General features: G+C 47.9%; 1 protein-coding gene across 3 annotated transcripts in view; it reads left to right on the top strand.

The window, feature by feature from the left end:
* Positions 1-15,557, top strand: part of LOC110491807 (actin-binding LIM protein 1) — a 136,538-nt gene that overhangs the window by 117,132 nt on the left and 3,849 nt on the right. For all 3 annotated transcript variants that reach the window (XM_090202556.1, XM_090202557.1, XM_036946717.2), the window contains 2 exons: positions 6,635-6,723; positions 7,637-7,751. In XM_090202556.1, coding sequence (XP_090058682.1) covers positions 6,635-6,723; positions 7,637-7,751 — 204 coding nt within the window. The remainder of the gene's footprint in view (positions 1-6,634; positions 6,724-7,636; positions 7,752-15,557) is intronic.

Below are 15,557 nucleotides of genomic sequence, written 5' to 3'. Positions count from 1 at the left end.
GTATAAAAAACAGTTTTTGTTTTGTCATTATGGGGTATTGTGTGTAGATTGATGAGGGGGGAAAACAATGTAATCAATTTTAGAATAAGGCTGTAATGTAACAAAATGTGGAAAAAGTCAAGAGGTCTGACTACTTTCCGAATGCACTGTATATAATCTATGTACAATTAGGTACAAGCGTAAGTGTAAGGTGTAGGTGTAAGTGTAAGGTTGCGGGATTACTTTGATCTTTACCGTGTAGAGATTGTCACACAACATTTCAGACAGATGTTGAAATGTTCAGCTGTGTTTCAAAGACACTGATAGTCCAGTTCCCCTGGTTTCCAACCTAGATTCACCTGCACCAAAAAGAAAGTCTGCTGATGAAATCATCAGATCCGCTACGTTTCCTGCTGCCCATGTCCCCCCTCTGGATGACACGTCACCGAGCAAGAGCAACCACTGGTCCCCCTGCGCTCTCTCCCTGGCCCTGGTTGCCTTAGGTACAGTAGGCTCCCTATGAGCATGCTTGCACTGCCCTACCTCCCACCCCTTAGAGGCTCACTACCCCCTAGACATTTGTGGAGAACCAATAAGATTTGATAGGTTTGAGCAATATGCCAATAGCTCACTCTGATAGACTAGGTATAATTTCTGCCATATTCTCTCAGATTTCAACAAGTGTCTAGGATGTAGATGTTGGGTTTCTTTATGAATAGGGCAGAATATCACTTTTATGCACTTGTAGCTTAACCCCACCACTAAGTTTTATTGCATCCCTGCTCTCACTAGAATTTGACTCTGGAACACAGACTTTTACAATTATTTTTGCTGATGCTGAATAGTGTCTCCTTGAAAGGCTGTTGTTGTTGGCGTCATGTCACTTTTTGCTTACCAGTTTTACTTTCGTTTACAGCTACCTATACAATCAATCAATTGATTGATATACAGGTAATTACCAAAATAATGGAACCACTTTTACTTTATTGATAACAGGTGCTTCAACACGTGTGGTTCCTGAGTTAATTAAGGAATTAACATCCCATCATGCTTAGGGTCATGTATGAAATGCCCAGTTGCACATTATAATTTTAGTATTTTCTGTTGTTGAAGGGGCTGTGTGTGTCTCAGTCACCAGATCTCAAGCCAATTGAATACTTATGGTCAATTCTGGAGCGGCGCCTGCGTTTTCCACCACCATCAACCAAACACCAAATGATGGAATTTCTCATGGAAAAATGGTGTAGCATCCCTCCAATAGAGTTCCTGACACTTGTAGAATCTATGCTAAGGCGCATTACAGCTGTTCTGGCGGCTCGTGGTGGCCCAACGCCCTATTAAGACACTTTATATTGGTGTTTCCTTTATTTTGACTGTTACCTGTCTCTACACCATTCACAAATTACTTGGACAGAGCTACTGTAACTGAGACTGGTCTCAAACTAACCTGTTTTCCTACACTGTTTTTCTGTGTATTAAACTAATAGTAGAAAGTCCATCTTGTGAAGACTGTTGTAATGTCTCCATTAACATTCAGTGCAGCTGAGTAGTTGTACTGCCCTGGTGTTGTCTATGTCTAGTCAACTATGTCTCTCATTTGTGTTCTCCCACACTCCTGTTCTTCAATCCCACTGAAATGGCTGGAAAGATAAATCCTACAGTACTTTTGTAAATCCATTTTAAAATCCTGGACAGTACTTTTGTGAATGTTATGACCACAGATGGAAGCATTCTATTATGCATTCTGTTATAGTTTTGGACAGTCTCATTTTACTGTTTCTAGCACTGCTCCTTGGTCAAGATGTCCGTAGTTCACACACAATGATAAGTGTCACGCCCTGATCTGTTTCACCTGTCCTTGTGATTGTCTCCACCCCTCCAGGTGTCGCTGACTTTCCCTAGTGTATTTATCCCTGTGTTTCCTGTCTCTCTGTGCCAGTTCCTCTTGTATGTTTCCAAATCAAACAGCGGTTTTCCCGGTCTCCTGCTTTTTGCATTCTCCTTTTTCTAGCCCTCCCGGTTTTGACCCTTGCCCGTTTCTGGACTTTGTACCCACCTGCCTGACCTTTCTGCCTGCCTTGACCCTGAGCCTGTCTGCCACTCTGTACCTCCTGGATTCTGATCTGGTTTTGACCTTTTGCCTGTCCATGACCATTCTCTTGCCTACCCCTTTGGATGAATAAACAGTGTAAGACTCCAACCATCTGCCTCCTGAGTCTGCATCTGGTTCTCACCTTGTGCCTTGATAGTACGAACTGGCCATGACAGACCCAGCAGACTTGGACCAGCTCTGCCACGCGGTCTACCTGCAGGAAGTCACCATTAGGAGAAATGAGGAGTTGGTACAGGGCCATTTGGAAGGGCTCAGGTCCTTGACGGTACGCCATGACCATGTGTTAAAGGCTATTATGAAGCAAATCGGGGAGTTAGCTCAGAGGTTGCCTGTCAACTCTGGAAAAACCACAATCACCCAGTAATTTTTCCCTTATCTGTAGTGAGTTTGTACAGCCTATCCCTGCTCCCCGAGAACCCTGCTTACCACCTCCGGAGCGATATTCGGGGAATCTTAGTACCTACCAGGGTTTTCTATTTCAGTGCTAGCTTATTTTTGTGCTACAGCCATCTTTGTTTCCTTCAGACAGATCAAAGATGGTGTATATTATTACGCTAATGTCGGGAAGGGCGCTCTTCTGGGCTATGGCAGTTTGGGAGCAACAATCTGCCATTTGTGGTCATCTGGAGGAATTTATGGCAGAAGTGAGAAAGGTATTTGAATCTCCCGTTTCTGGGAGAAAGACAGCCAGTACGCGGTTGATTTTCGCATTTTGGCCGCCAAGAGGGCCTGGAATCCGGAGTCTCTTTTCGATACTTTTTTGCACGGATTATCTGAGGTAAAGGATGAGGTAGCTGCTCGGGAATTGCCGATGGATCTTCACTCCCTTATCGCCCTAACCATTCAAATTGATGGACACCTAAGGGAACGCAAGAGTGAGAGGAGGTCTGGTCTCGGGCACACTCGTGCACCCGCTATAGTGTGTTCACCTCCAAGGGAATTCTCTTCCGAGAGGATTCGAAGCCACCCGAGACCTCTCGTGAATCTACGATGGGTGAGTTGGATACTCCTGAGCCTATGCAGTTGGTAAGAGCTAGGTTATCATTTGGGGAACGCTCACAGAGGATGAACAGTAACTGTTGTCTGTACTGTGGAGGGGCAGGACATTTTATAGCTACCCTATTAGGAAACCCTTGTCTCTAATGGGTACCAGCACCATGGTGAGTCAGACTGGGATTTCCCTAATTCCCATCACCTGCACACCTTTTTTTTGCTTGTACTGTGGGGAGACCAAACTAAGTCTCTGAGTGCTCATTGACTCTGGGGCTGATGGAAGTTTTATGGATGCCACTATTGCTTCGGAGCATGGTATTCCCACTCAGCCTCTCTCTGTTCACATGGATGCTAGTGCACTGGACGACCACTCTCTAGGGGAAGTCACCCATAGTACTGTGCCCATTCAATTACGAGTTTCTGGTAACCACAGTGAGACCATACAGTTCCTCCTCATTGCATCTCCCATGTTCCAGTTGATTTTGGATTTTCCTGGCTTCAAAAGCACAATCTTGTGATTGACTGGACCACAAGCTCCATTCTCGGTTGGAGTCATTTTTGCCATTCCCACTGCCTCCGATCAGCACAGCCTTTTCTTTGTGGAGAAGGACAAGACCCTGCGTCCATGCATTGACTACCGAGGACTTAACGACATTACTGTCAAGAAATGCTACCCCCTACCTCTCCTCTCCTCAGTGTTTGAGTTTGAACCTCTCCAGGGGGCCACCATATTTTCCGAGTTGGACCTTCGTAATACCTACCACCTGGTTCGGATACGCGAGGGGGATGAGTGGAAGACAGCCTTCAACACAGCCAGTGGACATTATCATACCATTTGGACTCACCAACGCCCCCGCTGTTTTCCAGGCATTTATCAATGACTTGCTTCGGGACATGCTTAACCAGTTTGTGTTTGTGTACCTTGACGACGTCCTGTTTTTTTCCCCAATCCGCAGAGGAACATGTTCATGTCAGACAGGTCCGTCAGCGCCTCCTGGAGAACCAACTGTTCATGAAAGCCGAGAAATGTGAGTTCCACCGCTCGTCAATCACCTTTCTGGGATATGTCATTGATGAGGGAAATGTTCAGATGGATCCTGGAAAGGTGAAAGCAGTGGTGGATTGGCCTCACCCAACTTCCAGGGTGCAGTTGCAACGGTTTCTTGGTTTTGCAGACTTCTACTGCCGTTTCATTCGGGACTATAGCACCCTGGCGGCCCCCCTCTCGGCACCCACCTCTCCCAAGGTTCCGTTTAAATGTTCTCCAGCTGTCGACAAAGCCTTTGTGGATCTGAAGCATCGGTTCACAACAGCACCCATCCTCATCCATCCGGAACCCTCGCTTAAATTTGTGGTGGAAGTGGATGCTTCAGAAGTTGGAGTGGGGGCCATCCTGTCCCAGCAATCTGCCCAGGACCAGAAGCTTCATCCCTGTACCTTCCTGTCCCATTGTCTCAATCCTGCTGAAAGGAACTACGATGTTGGCAACCATGAACCCCTGGCCGTGAAGATGGCGTTGGAAGAGTCGAGGCACTGACTGGAAGGAGCAGAACAGCCATTCCTGGTCTGGACCGACCATAAAAACCTGGAATATCTCCGTACAGACAAGCGCCTCAACTCCAGGCAGGCCCGGTGGCCCTCATGTTCACCAGATTTAACTTCACCATTTCCTACCATCCAGGGTCAAAGAATGTGAAGCCTGAAGCCCTCTCCCGCTTATACAGTTCCTCTGCCACACCCTTGCCCTCTGAAACCATTCTCCCTACCTCATGCTTTGCTGCCACTGGATTGGGGTATTGAGAACCTGGTCCGCGAGACACAACGCTCCTAGCCTGGACCTGAAGGGGGCCCGGCAAACCGGCTGTTTGTCCATAATCCAATCCGGTCCTGGAATGGGCTCATTTCTTCAGGCTGACCTGTCATCCAGGGTCCTGTCGTACACTAGCTTTCCTTTGACAATGCTTCTGGTGGCCTACAATGGTTCCTGACATCTCTGCCTTCATTGCCGCATGCCCAGTGTGTGCTCAAAACAAGACTCCACGGCAAGCTCCTTCTGGCCTCCTGCAGCCACTACCATTCCCTAATCACCAAGGCTGCCCATTTCATCCCTCTCCCCAAACTACCTTCTGCCAAGGAGATGGCTCAGCTTATGGTGCAGCATGTCTTCCGGATCCATGGACTCCCGGTAGACATGGTCTCTGATCGGGGTTCTTGTCTCAGCTCTAGAAGGCATTCTGCACCCTTATTGGGTCATCGGCCAGCCTTTCATCCGGATTCCATCCCCAACCAATGGTCAGTCGGAGCGAGCCAACCAAGCCCTGGAAACCACACTTAGATGCCTAGTCTCAACCAATCCCACTACCTGGAGCCAACTAGTCTGGGTGGTGTATGCCCGGAACACCCTTCGCTGTTCTGCCACGGGACTCTGCCCTTCCGAGTGCTCCATGGGGTATCAGCCTCCATTCTTCCCGGAACAAGAGCAGGAGGTCAGCGTACCCCTGGCCCAGATGTTTGACCGACACTGTCGACGTACCTGGAGAAGAGCCAGGGCGGCAATTCTCAAGACCAACTCCAGGTATCGTCGACAAGCGCACCGTCGCCGGACCCCAGCTCCCCGCTACCGCATTGGGCAAAGGGTATGGCTTTCCACTTGGAACCTGCCCCTGCGGGTAGAGTCCCGCAAATTGTCTCCCCGGTTCATTGGTCCTTTTCCCATCTCCAGAGTCGTGAGCACTGCTGTCTGTCTTGATACTCCGTATCCACCCTACCTTCCATTTGTCCAGAATTAAGCCTGTGTCTCACTGTCCTTTGTCTTCTGTTTCCAGGCCCATCCCGCCCCCCTGGGTAATCGATGGCCAGGCAGTGTATACGGTGAGACGCCTCCTGAAGGTTCGACCTCGGGGCAGGGGTTTCCAGTACCTGGTTGACTGGGAGGGTTATGGCCTGGAGGAGAGGTGCTGGGTTCCTGCTAAAGAGATCTTGGACCCGGCCCTCATCGCCGATTTCAACCGCCGACACCCCGGTCAGCCAGGTATGCGCCCAGGTAGGAGGCGTCCCTGGGGGGAGGTGGGTGTCCCTCCCTGATCTGTTTCACCTGTCCTTGTGATTGTCTTCACCCCCACCAGGTGTCGCAGATTTTTCCTAGTGTATTTATCCCTGTGTTTCCTGTCTCTCTGTGCCAGTTCCTCTTCTATGTTTCCAAGTCAACCAGCGGATTTCCTGTTCTCCTGCTTTTTGCATTCTTCTTTTTCTAGTCCTCCCGGTTTTGACCCTTGCCTGTGTCTGGACTTTGTACCCGCCTGCCTGACCTTTCTGCCTGTCTGCCACTCTGTACCTCCTGGATTCTGATCTGGTTTTGACCTTTTGCCTGTCCACGACCATTCTCTTGCCTACCCCTTTGGATTAATAAACATTGTAAGACTCCAACCATCTGCCTCCTGAGTCTGCATCTGTGTCTCACCTTGTGCCTTGATAGATATGGATCTGTGTGTCAGTGTGCCTGCATGTTTTTCTGTTGGCTTATTCGTGGGTTGTGTATGCTACTCCTAGGATCAGAAGGAGGAAGGAGATGGTCTAGGGAAGAGGAGGAAGAGGAGGCCCTGAAGAGAAAGCAGCTCCAGGAGGAGCATATCAACAAGGTTAGAGAAGGCACATGAATAACCTGTTCCCACAAACACACACTGGCCCAGGTAGGCAGCTCTGCCCTACTGTTGTACAGTATGTTTGAAAAACGTTTTTCCTGCAGGTATAATGCTTCGAAGCATGATCAAGCCTTCATACCATCTCATAATAATGTTTACACTACGTTATGTTTCAATATTTTAACTGACTCAAAATATCTGGTGTTTAGTAAGGATCATTATGAGATCAAAAAACAGAAGATGGTCATACGTGCTCAGGACAAGTGTTACAGTGCGTTATAACTTGATCATAATGCATTATACCTACAGGCTTTAAAAAGGCACTGATCACGCCGTTTGGCATGTGTATTTTTCTGTTGCTCATTTGAAAATCGAGATTTCGGTCTTGGGGGTGTGTTTCCTGACCGATTCCGCATTTGGTTAATGATTTTTCTCCCCCATGAGGCACTGTAGATGCAGAAGCTTATTTCACTTACTCAATATCCACAGAATGGACATCTAACTAAGGTGTTTGGTGCAGTATTTCTCAAGAAAGAAAATGTGCAATTTGTTGTCTTATGTAAACAAAGTCAGGCTGCTGGGTAGGTCTGTCTCTCTATCTATGCTATTGGATAGAGAGCAATCACCGCAGCTGTTCACCCCATCTTAGTGGGCAAATATAAATGTACGTCAAATCAAAACTCAACCTTCATTTACCCGTTGTGTCACACGGATGTTCCAAACTCCGTTTTAGACAAGACTGACTATGACCCAAATTATCTTATTTACACTTTATTACATTGTACATACTAGAATAACTGTTTCTGACTCATATTGATGCCACGTAGGCTGTTTTCAAAAGGATGTATTGCTTTTTATAGACAGTTTCTCTTTAAGTTACATTTTACCATAATGTTCTGTGGGTCCACAGATCCAGTCTGGTTTGGGGAAGCTGATAATGAAGGAGGAGAATGAGAAGGAGCAGATCAGGGAACGCAGCCAATCAGCTCAGCGCTATGATCCCCAGCAGACGAACTGTGATGGAGGTATGTTCTAACCAACCTCACCATATAGTAATTAGCACATTGTTTAGAAGAACCACATCAAAAGAGCTGTAAATTATGGTGGTGTTCATTAGGCACCAAATTGAAGAAAGCGATCAGAATCGAATTGAAATAGTACCTCTATATATAGAGTAGTCTTTATTATCCCTGAGGTGCAATTCATTTTGAAGCACATAGTTAACAAAACACAATGAGCACATAACAATACATTTACAAAAAAACAAAACCAGTATATACAGCAATCTCTACACAGCACACGATACAGTTTGTTTGTGGAAGCTGACAGCAGCTGGGATGACAGTTTAGACCTGTTCGTTTTAAACTTAGGCAGCCTGTATCTGCCCTCTGAGGGAAGCATTGTAAATTCATCATATGAGGGATGCTGTGAGTCTCTCCGAATGGATTGCACCTTGAGTCTGACTTGTGCCTAACATGCTGACCATACCGCCCGCGTTAATAAGTTTGCGCAATTCAACGAGTGTCTGCGTAGCCAGGCACTAAAATAGAACTAGGTTCTATTTTTGATGCTTGACTCGCTGAAAGTCCCATCTCCTCATTGGTTTTTAGGAGCATAAACTCGTGTCCAGTTAGTACCGGTAATGCACCTAGAGAACATACGATTTTGTGACTCAAAATAGGTCCCAATTCAACAACGATCCAGAAAAAAAGCACCTTGTGCATTTCGGGTAAAATAACAACAAGCTAGCTAGCTAAATGTCCATGAATGTTTCAACCTGATGCTGCTACTTTATTTCACAACACCACTTCCTGTCACGGTCTTCCTCCTCTTCGTCTGAAGAGGAGAGGCGAGAAGGATTGGAGGACCAAAATGCGACATGGTTTGTGTTCATCTTGAATTTTAATAAAGAAAACACTGAACACTGAAACACACTATACAAAAACAATAAACGAAATAACGACCGTGAAGCTAATGAGAACTGTGCTGACACAAGCAGTCAACATAGACAATCATCCACCACAACAGGACCAAGCGGCATGGTGACAGGCAGCGGAAGCAGGAGCAGCGCAAGGAGGAATGGACATGGGATGACGTTTTGGACGGAAAGGGTTGCTACACATGGGAGGAGATCCTGGCGGGAAAGGATCGCCTCCCATGGGAACAGGTGGAGCTAGCTAGGAGAGCAGAGGCAGCCGGAGAGAGGAATCGGCAATACGAGGGAACACGGCTGGCAAGGAAGCCCGAGAGGCAGCCCCAAAAATGTATTGGGGGGTGGCACACAGGAAGTATGGCGAAGCCAGGTAGGAGACCTGAGCCAACTTCCTGTGCTTTACCGGAGGGTGAGAGAGACCGGGCAGGCACCGTGTTATGCGGTGGAGCGCACGGTGTCCCCAGTGCGGGTGCATAGCCCGGTGCGGTACATACCAGCTCCGCGTATCGGCCGGGCTAGAGTTGGCATCGAGCCAAGTGCCATGAAGCCGGCTCTACGCATCTGGTCTCCAGTGCGTCACCTTGGGCCGGTGTACATGGCACCAGCCTTGCGCATGGTGTCCCCGGTTCGCCTGCACAGCCCAGTGCGGGCTATTCCACCTCGCCGCACTGGCAGGGCGACCGGGAGCATTCAACCAGGTAAGGTTGGGCAGGCTCGGTGCTCAAGAGCTCCAGTGCGCCTGCACGGTCCGGTCTATCCGGTACCACCTCCACGCACCAGCCCTCCGTTGGCAGCCCCCCACACCAGGCTGTCTCTCCGTCTCCTCCCTACAGGTGCTCCCGCCTGTCCAGTGCTGCCGGAGCCTTCCTCCTCTCCAGGGCTGCCGGAGTCTCCCGCCTGTCCGGCGCTGCCAGAGCTTCCGCCCCTCAGTCCAGAGGCGCCAGAGCTCCTCTGTCCAGCGCTGCCGGAGCCTTCCTCCTCTCCAGCGCTGCCGGAGTCTCCCACCTGTCCAGCGCTGCCAGAGCCTTCCTCCTCTCCAGCGCTGCCGGATTCTCCCGCCGGACCTGCCAGAGCTTCCGCCCCTCAGTCCAGAGGCGCCAGAGCTCCTCCATCCAGCGCTGCCGGAGTCTCCAGTCTGCCCAGCGCCGCCTGAGCTACCCGTCTGCCTAGCGCCATCAGAGCCTCCAGTCTGCAAGGAGCCGCCAGAGCCGCCAGTCTGCAAGGAGCCGCCAGTGCCGCCAGTCTGCAAGGAGCCGCCAGTGCCGCCAGTCTGCAAGGAGCCACCAGTGCCGCCAGTCTGCAAGGAGCCGCCAGTCTGCCAGGAGCCGCCAGTCAGCCAGGAGCCGCCAGTCAGCCAGGAGCCGCCAGTCAGCCAGGAGCCGCCAGTCAGCTTGGATCTGCCAGAGCCGCCAGTCAGCCAGGATCTGCCTGAGCCACCAGTCAGCCAGGATCTGCCAGAGCCGTCAGCCAGTACGGAGCTACCCCTCTGTCCCGAGCTGCCCCTCTGTCCCGAACTGCCCCTCTGTCCCGAGCTGCCCCTCAGTCCAGTGGGGTCATTTAGAAGGGTTGCCGTGGTTAGGAAGCCACGGAGGCGGACAATGAGGAGGACTAAGACTATGGTGAATTGGGGTCCACGTCCCGCGCCAGAGCCGCCACCGCGGACAGACACCCACCCAGACCCTCCCCTATAGGTTAAGGTTTTGCGGCCGGAGTCCGCACCTTTGGGGGGGGGGGGGGGTACTGTCACGTTCTGACCTTTATTTCCTTTGTTTTGTATTTATTTAGTATGGTCAGGGCGTGAGTTGGGGTGGGCAGTCTATGTTTGTTTTTCTGTGATTTGGGGATTTATATGTTTCGGCCTAGTATGGTTCTCAATCAGAGGCAGGTGTCATTAGTTGTCTCTGATTGAGAATCATACTTAGGTAGCCTGGGTTTCACTGTTTGTTTGTGGGTGATTGTCTATGTCACATATGTCAGAGTCAAGGCCCGCGGGCCACATCCGGCCCGCAAGAAGGTTTTTTACGGCCCCTGGGATGATCTTGATTTATTATTAGAACCGGCCCGCAGCAAGCCGGCAGCCCGCAGATCTTTTACACGCACCAATACTACATTTCCCACAATGCAAAGGTGACGCACCGAGCAGTAGGCTGCTTCATTTCAATATTTATTGGCACAGCAGTCGTCAGCATCACAGTAAAATTAACTTTCAGATACCCATCAAAAATGGCAAAACGGAAGGTGGATACTGAGAACCGGGGGTTTCAAACAAGGTGGGAGTCGGAGTATATGTTCACGAAGGTAGCTGGAAAACCTGTGTGTCTTCTGTGTGGAGAAAGTGTGGCGGTACTGAAAGAGTATAATCTGAGACGACATTATGAAACGAAACACGCGGACAAAAACAAGAATATGGACATGGAACAAAGGCTACAAAAGGCAGAGGAATTAAAACGAGGCCTCAAATCTCGACAGGCTCTGTTCAAAAAAGCCAAATCACAAGGCCAGGCTGCTGTCAAGGCCAGTTTTATTTTGGCAGAAGAGATCGCTAAATCAGCCCGGCCATTTACGGAGGGGGATTTCATCAAAAACTGCATGATTAAAGTTTGTGACGAAGTTTGCCCAGAAAAAAGGCAACTCTTTTTAAATGTGAGTCTGAGCAGAAACACCATTGCCGAGAGAGTAGACCAGTTGTCCATCAATCTAAAAGAGCAGCTTGTGAAAAAGGGAAAAGATTTTATTGCATATTCCTTGGCTGTGGATGAGAGCACCGACATTTCTGACATTGCCCAGTTGTCAATTTTCATCCGCGGAGTGGACTCCAACCTAAGCGTGACAGAGGAGTTTTTGGCTTTACGTCCTATGCATGGCACAACTACGGGGCATGATTTGTATGAAGAGGTGTCAAGATGTGTAAATGAGATGGAGCTGCCTTGGGAAAAACTCGTGGGTTTGACAACCGACGGAGCACCTGCGATGTGTGGACACAGGAGCGGACTGGTGGCGAAGATACGGGAAAAGATGCAAGAGGAAAACGCGACAGGTGAGCTGACAGCTTATCATTGTATCATACACCAGGAAGCGTTGTGCGGTAAAGCCTTGAAAATGGAGCATGTAATGAGCATCATCACGCGCACAGTTAACTTTATCAGAGCCAAAGGTTTGAATCACCGCCAGTTCAAGGCATTTCTGACGGAGTTAGAAACGGAGCATGGTGATTTGCCTTATCACACAGAGGTGCGATGGCTAAGCCAGGGAAAGGTGCTTCAAAGATGTTTCGAGCTTCGTGAGGAGATTTGTCTGTTCTTGGACAGCAAAGGGAAAGACACAACACAACTCCGAGACGAAATGTTTCTGTGTGAAATGGCTTTTCTGTGTGACATTACGAGTCATCTGAATGCAATAAACTTGCAGCTGCAGGGTCGGGATCGTGTCATCTCTGATATGTACAGTACAGTGAAGGCATTTAAAACCAAACTGACTCTGTGGGAGACGCAGATGCGGAAAGAAAATTTGAGCCACTTTCCCAGCTGCCAGACCATGAAAGAGAAGCTCTCTACCAGTGCGTTCCCGAGCACACAGTTGGCTGATAAAATAGGTATGCTTGCCGCTGACTTTCGACGCCGATTTGCTGACTTTGAAGCACAAAAAAGCAGGTTGGAACTGCTCGGTAACCCATTTGCTGTTGACGTGGAAAGCTCACCACCAAACCTCCAAATGGAGTTGATTGACCTCCAATGCAATGATGCACTGAGGGCAAAATATGCGGCAGTGGGTGCTGCGGAGTTCGCCCGTTTCCTCCCCGGCACAATGCCCCAGCTGCGCATCCAGGCTGCTCAAACGTTGTCTATGTTTGGCAGCACATACCTGTGTGAACAACTGTTTTCTTTGATGAACCTGAACAAAACATCACACAGAAGTCGACTTACTGCTGAACACCTCCACTCAATTCTGAGGATTTCTTCAGCTCAGAGCCTTACCCCGAACATTGATGAACTTGTGGAAAAGATGGGACACCACCAAGTATCACCCTCAACCTCAAACAAGTGAACATTACTGTGCAATCACATATTTAGAGTTTTTACTCAGTTCAAGTTTAAAAGTTAAAATTTAATATTTGTTTTCACTGCATGTTACTTCTCCTTAAACAAAGTGTTGTTTTTGATTAATAGATTTTTGCACTTTATTTTTTTGTATTTCAATCCAATTATATTTTAAAAATATTTCAGTTGAGTGGATGATAGAAAATTGCTATTATTGTTTTTTCTTTGAAGTAAATTTAGCCCACTTTTGCTAAAATACAAAATATAGTCTACTGATGGTGCCTTGAATACCGGTTTCTTTCATTTAATGTTCATGTTATGGGGATATTTATATAAAGGAAATTTGTCTTTTGTGTCTGTTGAAAATTAAAGATTACTGACAGAGCCATAAGAAAATATTGCTTTATTTATCTGATCATATTGTAATATATTTGTTAGGTTTTCAGTAGGTTCAATTAGGTTCACTAGACTATATGCGTCATTTAAAAAATTTTCAATGAACATTCGAACAGTCCGGCCCTCGTCTTGTAGCTGATTTTTTTATTTGGCCCTCCGTCCATTTGACTTTGACACCCCTGGTCTATGTTGAGTGCTTGTGTCAGCACAGTTCTCATTAGCTTCACAGTCGTTATTTTGTTTATTGCTTTTGTATAGTGTGTTTCAGTGTTCAGTGTTTTCTTTATTAAATATCAAGATGAACACAAACCACGCTGCATTTTGGTCCTCCTCTCCTTCCCAGGAAGGATCCCGTGACACTTCCAAGATGAAGTAGCAGTCAGACGTGTGTATGTCTTGTCCCGTCCTGTCCCATGTATATATTGTTTTATTCGTATATATTTTAATCTCACTTCCCATCTACGGTCCTCACCGTTAACTCGGACGTCAGCCAGCCTCAACCCGATCAATTCCTGCCAGTCTGCACAGCGCAATATCAACCCAGAGTATATCGGACTGCTTTTTCTCTGCCACATCTCCAGATTCCTACAGCAAGCTCTGAACCTTTACACCGGATCATCGCAACTAGCTAGCTGCTATTCGAGTGGCTACCAGTTAGCCTGGAGCTAGCCTCGAGCTAGGCCCATCTCCCGGCTAGCCAAAGAGGTCCACCAGCCAATTCTTGGGCTACAATTCCTATTTTGCCAATTGGCCTGGAACCTTTACTGCCGACACGGAGCCCCTGCCGACGTAACCGTCCAAGGTGGTCTCAACAGGCTCTTCCGTTGCGAATCGCCATGTCTCCAGCTCGCCTAAAGTAGCAGCGACTACGGAATCTGTCTCCCTGACTCATCTATTGCTACTCATTGGACCCTATGATCACTCAGCTACACCTCACTTGGCTTAACTGGTGCCCCAAGAGACAAAACCTCTCATCGTCACTCAATGCCTAGGTTTACCAACACTGTACTCACATCCTATCATACCCTTGTCTGTACATTATGCCTTGATTCTACTCTTCCGTGCCCAGAAACCTGCTCCTTTAACTCTCTGTTCCGAATGCACTAGACAACCAGTTCTTATAGCCTTTAGCCGTACCCTTATCCTACTCCTCCTCTGCTCCTCTGCTGATGTATAGGTTAACCCAGGCCCTGCAGCACACAACATCACTCCCATTCCCCAGGCACCCTCATTTGTTGAATTCTGTAACCGTAAAAGCCTTGGTTTCATGCATGTTAACATTAGAAGACTCCTCCCTAAGTTTGTTTTATTCACTGCTTTAGCACACTCCGCCAACCCTGATGAGCTAGACGTGTCTGAATCGTGGCTTAGGAAGGCCACAAACAATCCTGAAATTTCCATCCCTATCTATTACATTTTCCGACAGGGGCGGAATTGCAATCTACTGCAGAGAACTCTGCAAGCTGTCATATTATCCAGGTCTGTGCCCAAACATTTCGAGTTTCTGCTTTAAAAAATTCCACCTTTCCAGAAACAAGTCTCTCACCGTTGCCGCTTGTTATTGGCCCCCTTCAGCCCCCAAGCTGTCTTGGACACCATATGTGAATTGATCGACCCCATCTATCTTCAGTTTCAATAAGCATTTTTCTACGGCTGGCCATGCTTTTCACCTGGCTACCCCTACCCGGGCCAACAGCTCGACACCCCCTGCATAAACTTGTCCAATCCCGCCCGCTTCTTCTTCACCCAAATCCAGACAGCTGATGTTCTGAAAGAGCTGCAAAATTTTAGTCTACATACACCTTAGCCAAATGCATTTAAACTAATTTAAATTCCCTGTCTTAGGTCAGTTAGGATCACTTCATATTAAAAATGTTAAATGTCAGCATAATCAGAGTGATTTATTTCAGCTTTTATTTTTTTCATCGCATTCCCAGTGGGTCAGTTTACATAGACTCAATTAGTAATTGGTAGCATTGCCTCAATTGTTTAACTTGGGTCAAATGCTTCGGGTAGCCTTGCACAAGCTTCCCAGAATAAGTTGGGTGAATTTTGGCCCATTCCTCCTGACAGAGCCTATGTAACTGAGTCAGATTTGTCGGCCTCCTGACTCTCACACACTTTTTCAGTTCTGCCCACAAATTTTCTATGGGATTGAGGTCAGGGCTTTGTGATGCCCACTCCAATACCCTGACTTTGTTGTCCTTAAGCCATTTTTACACAACTTTGGAAGTATGCTTGGAGTCATTGTCCATTTGCAACCAAGCTTTAACTTCCTGATATCTTGAGATGTTACTTCAGTATATCCACATAATTTTCCTTTCCTCATCTTTTTCCTTTCCCATCTATTTTGTGAAGTGCACCAGTCCCTCCTGCAGCAAAGCACCCCAACAACATGATGCTGCAACCCCTGTGGTTTATGGTTGGGATGGTGTTCTTCGGCTTGCAAGCCTCTCCCTTTTTCC

Source organism: Oncorhynchus mykiss, chromosome 16 (genome assembly GCF_057628025.1).
Source record: "Oncorhynchus mykiss isolate SJ-2025 chromosome 16, ASM5762802v1, whole genome shotgun sequence".
Lineage (NCBI taxonomy): Eukaryota > Metazoa > Chordata > Actinopteri > Salmoniformes > Salmonidae > Oncorhynchus > Oncorhynchus mykiss.
This window is presented reverse-complemented; position numbering and strand designations above follow the sequence as displayed.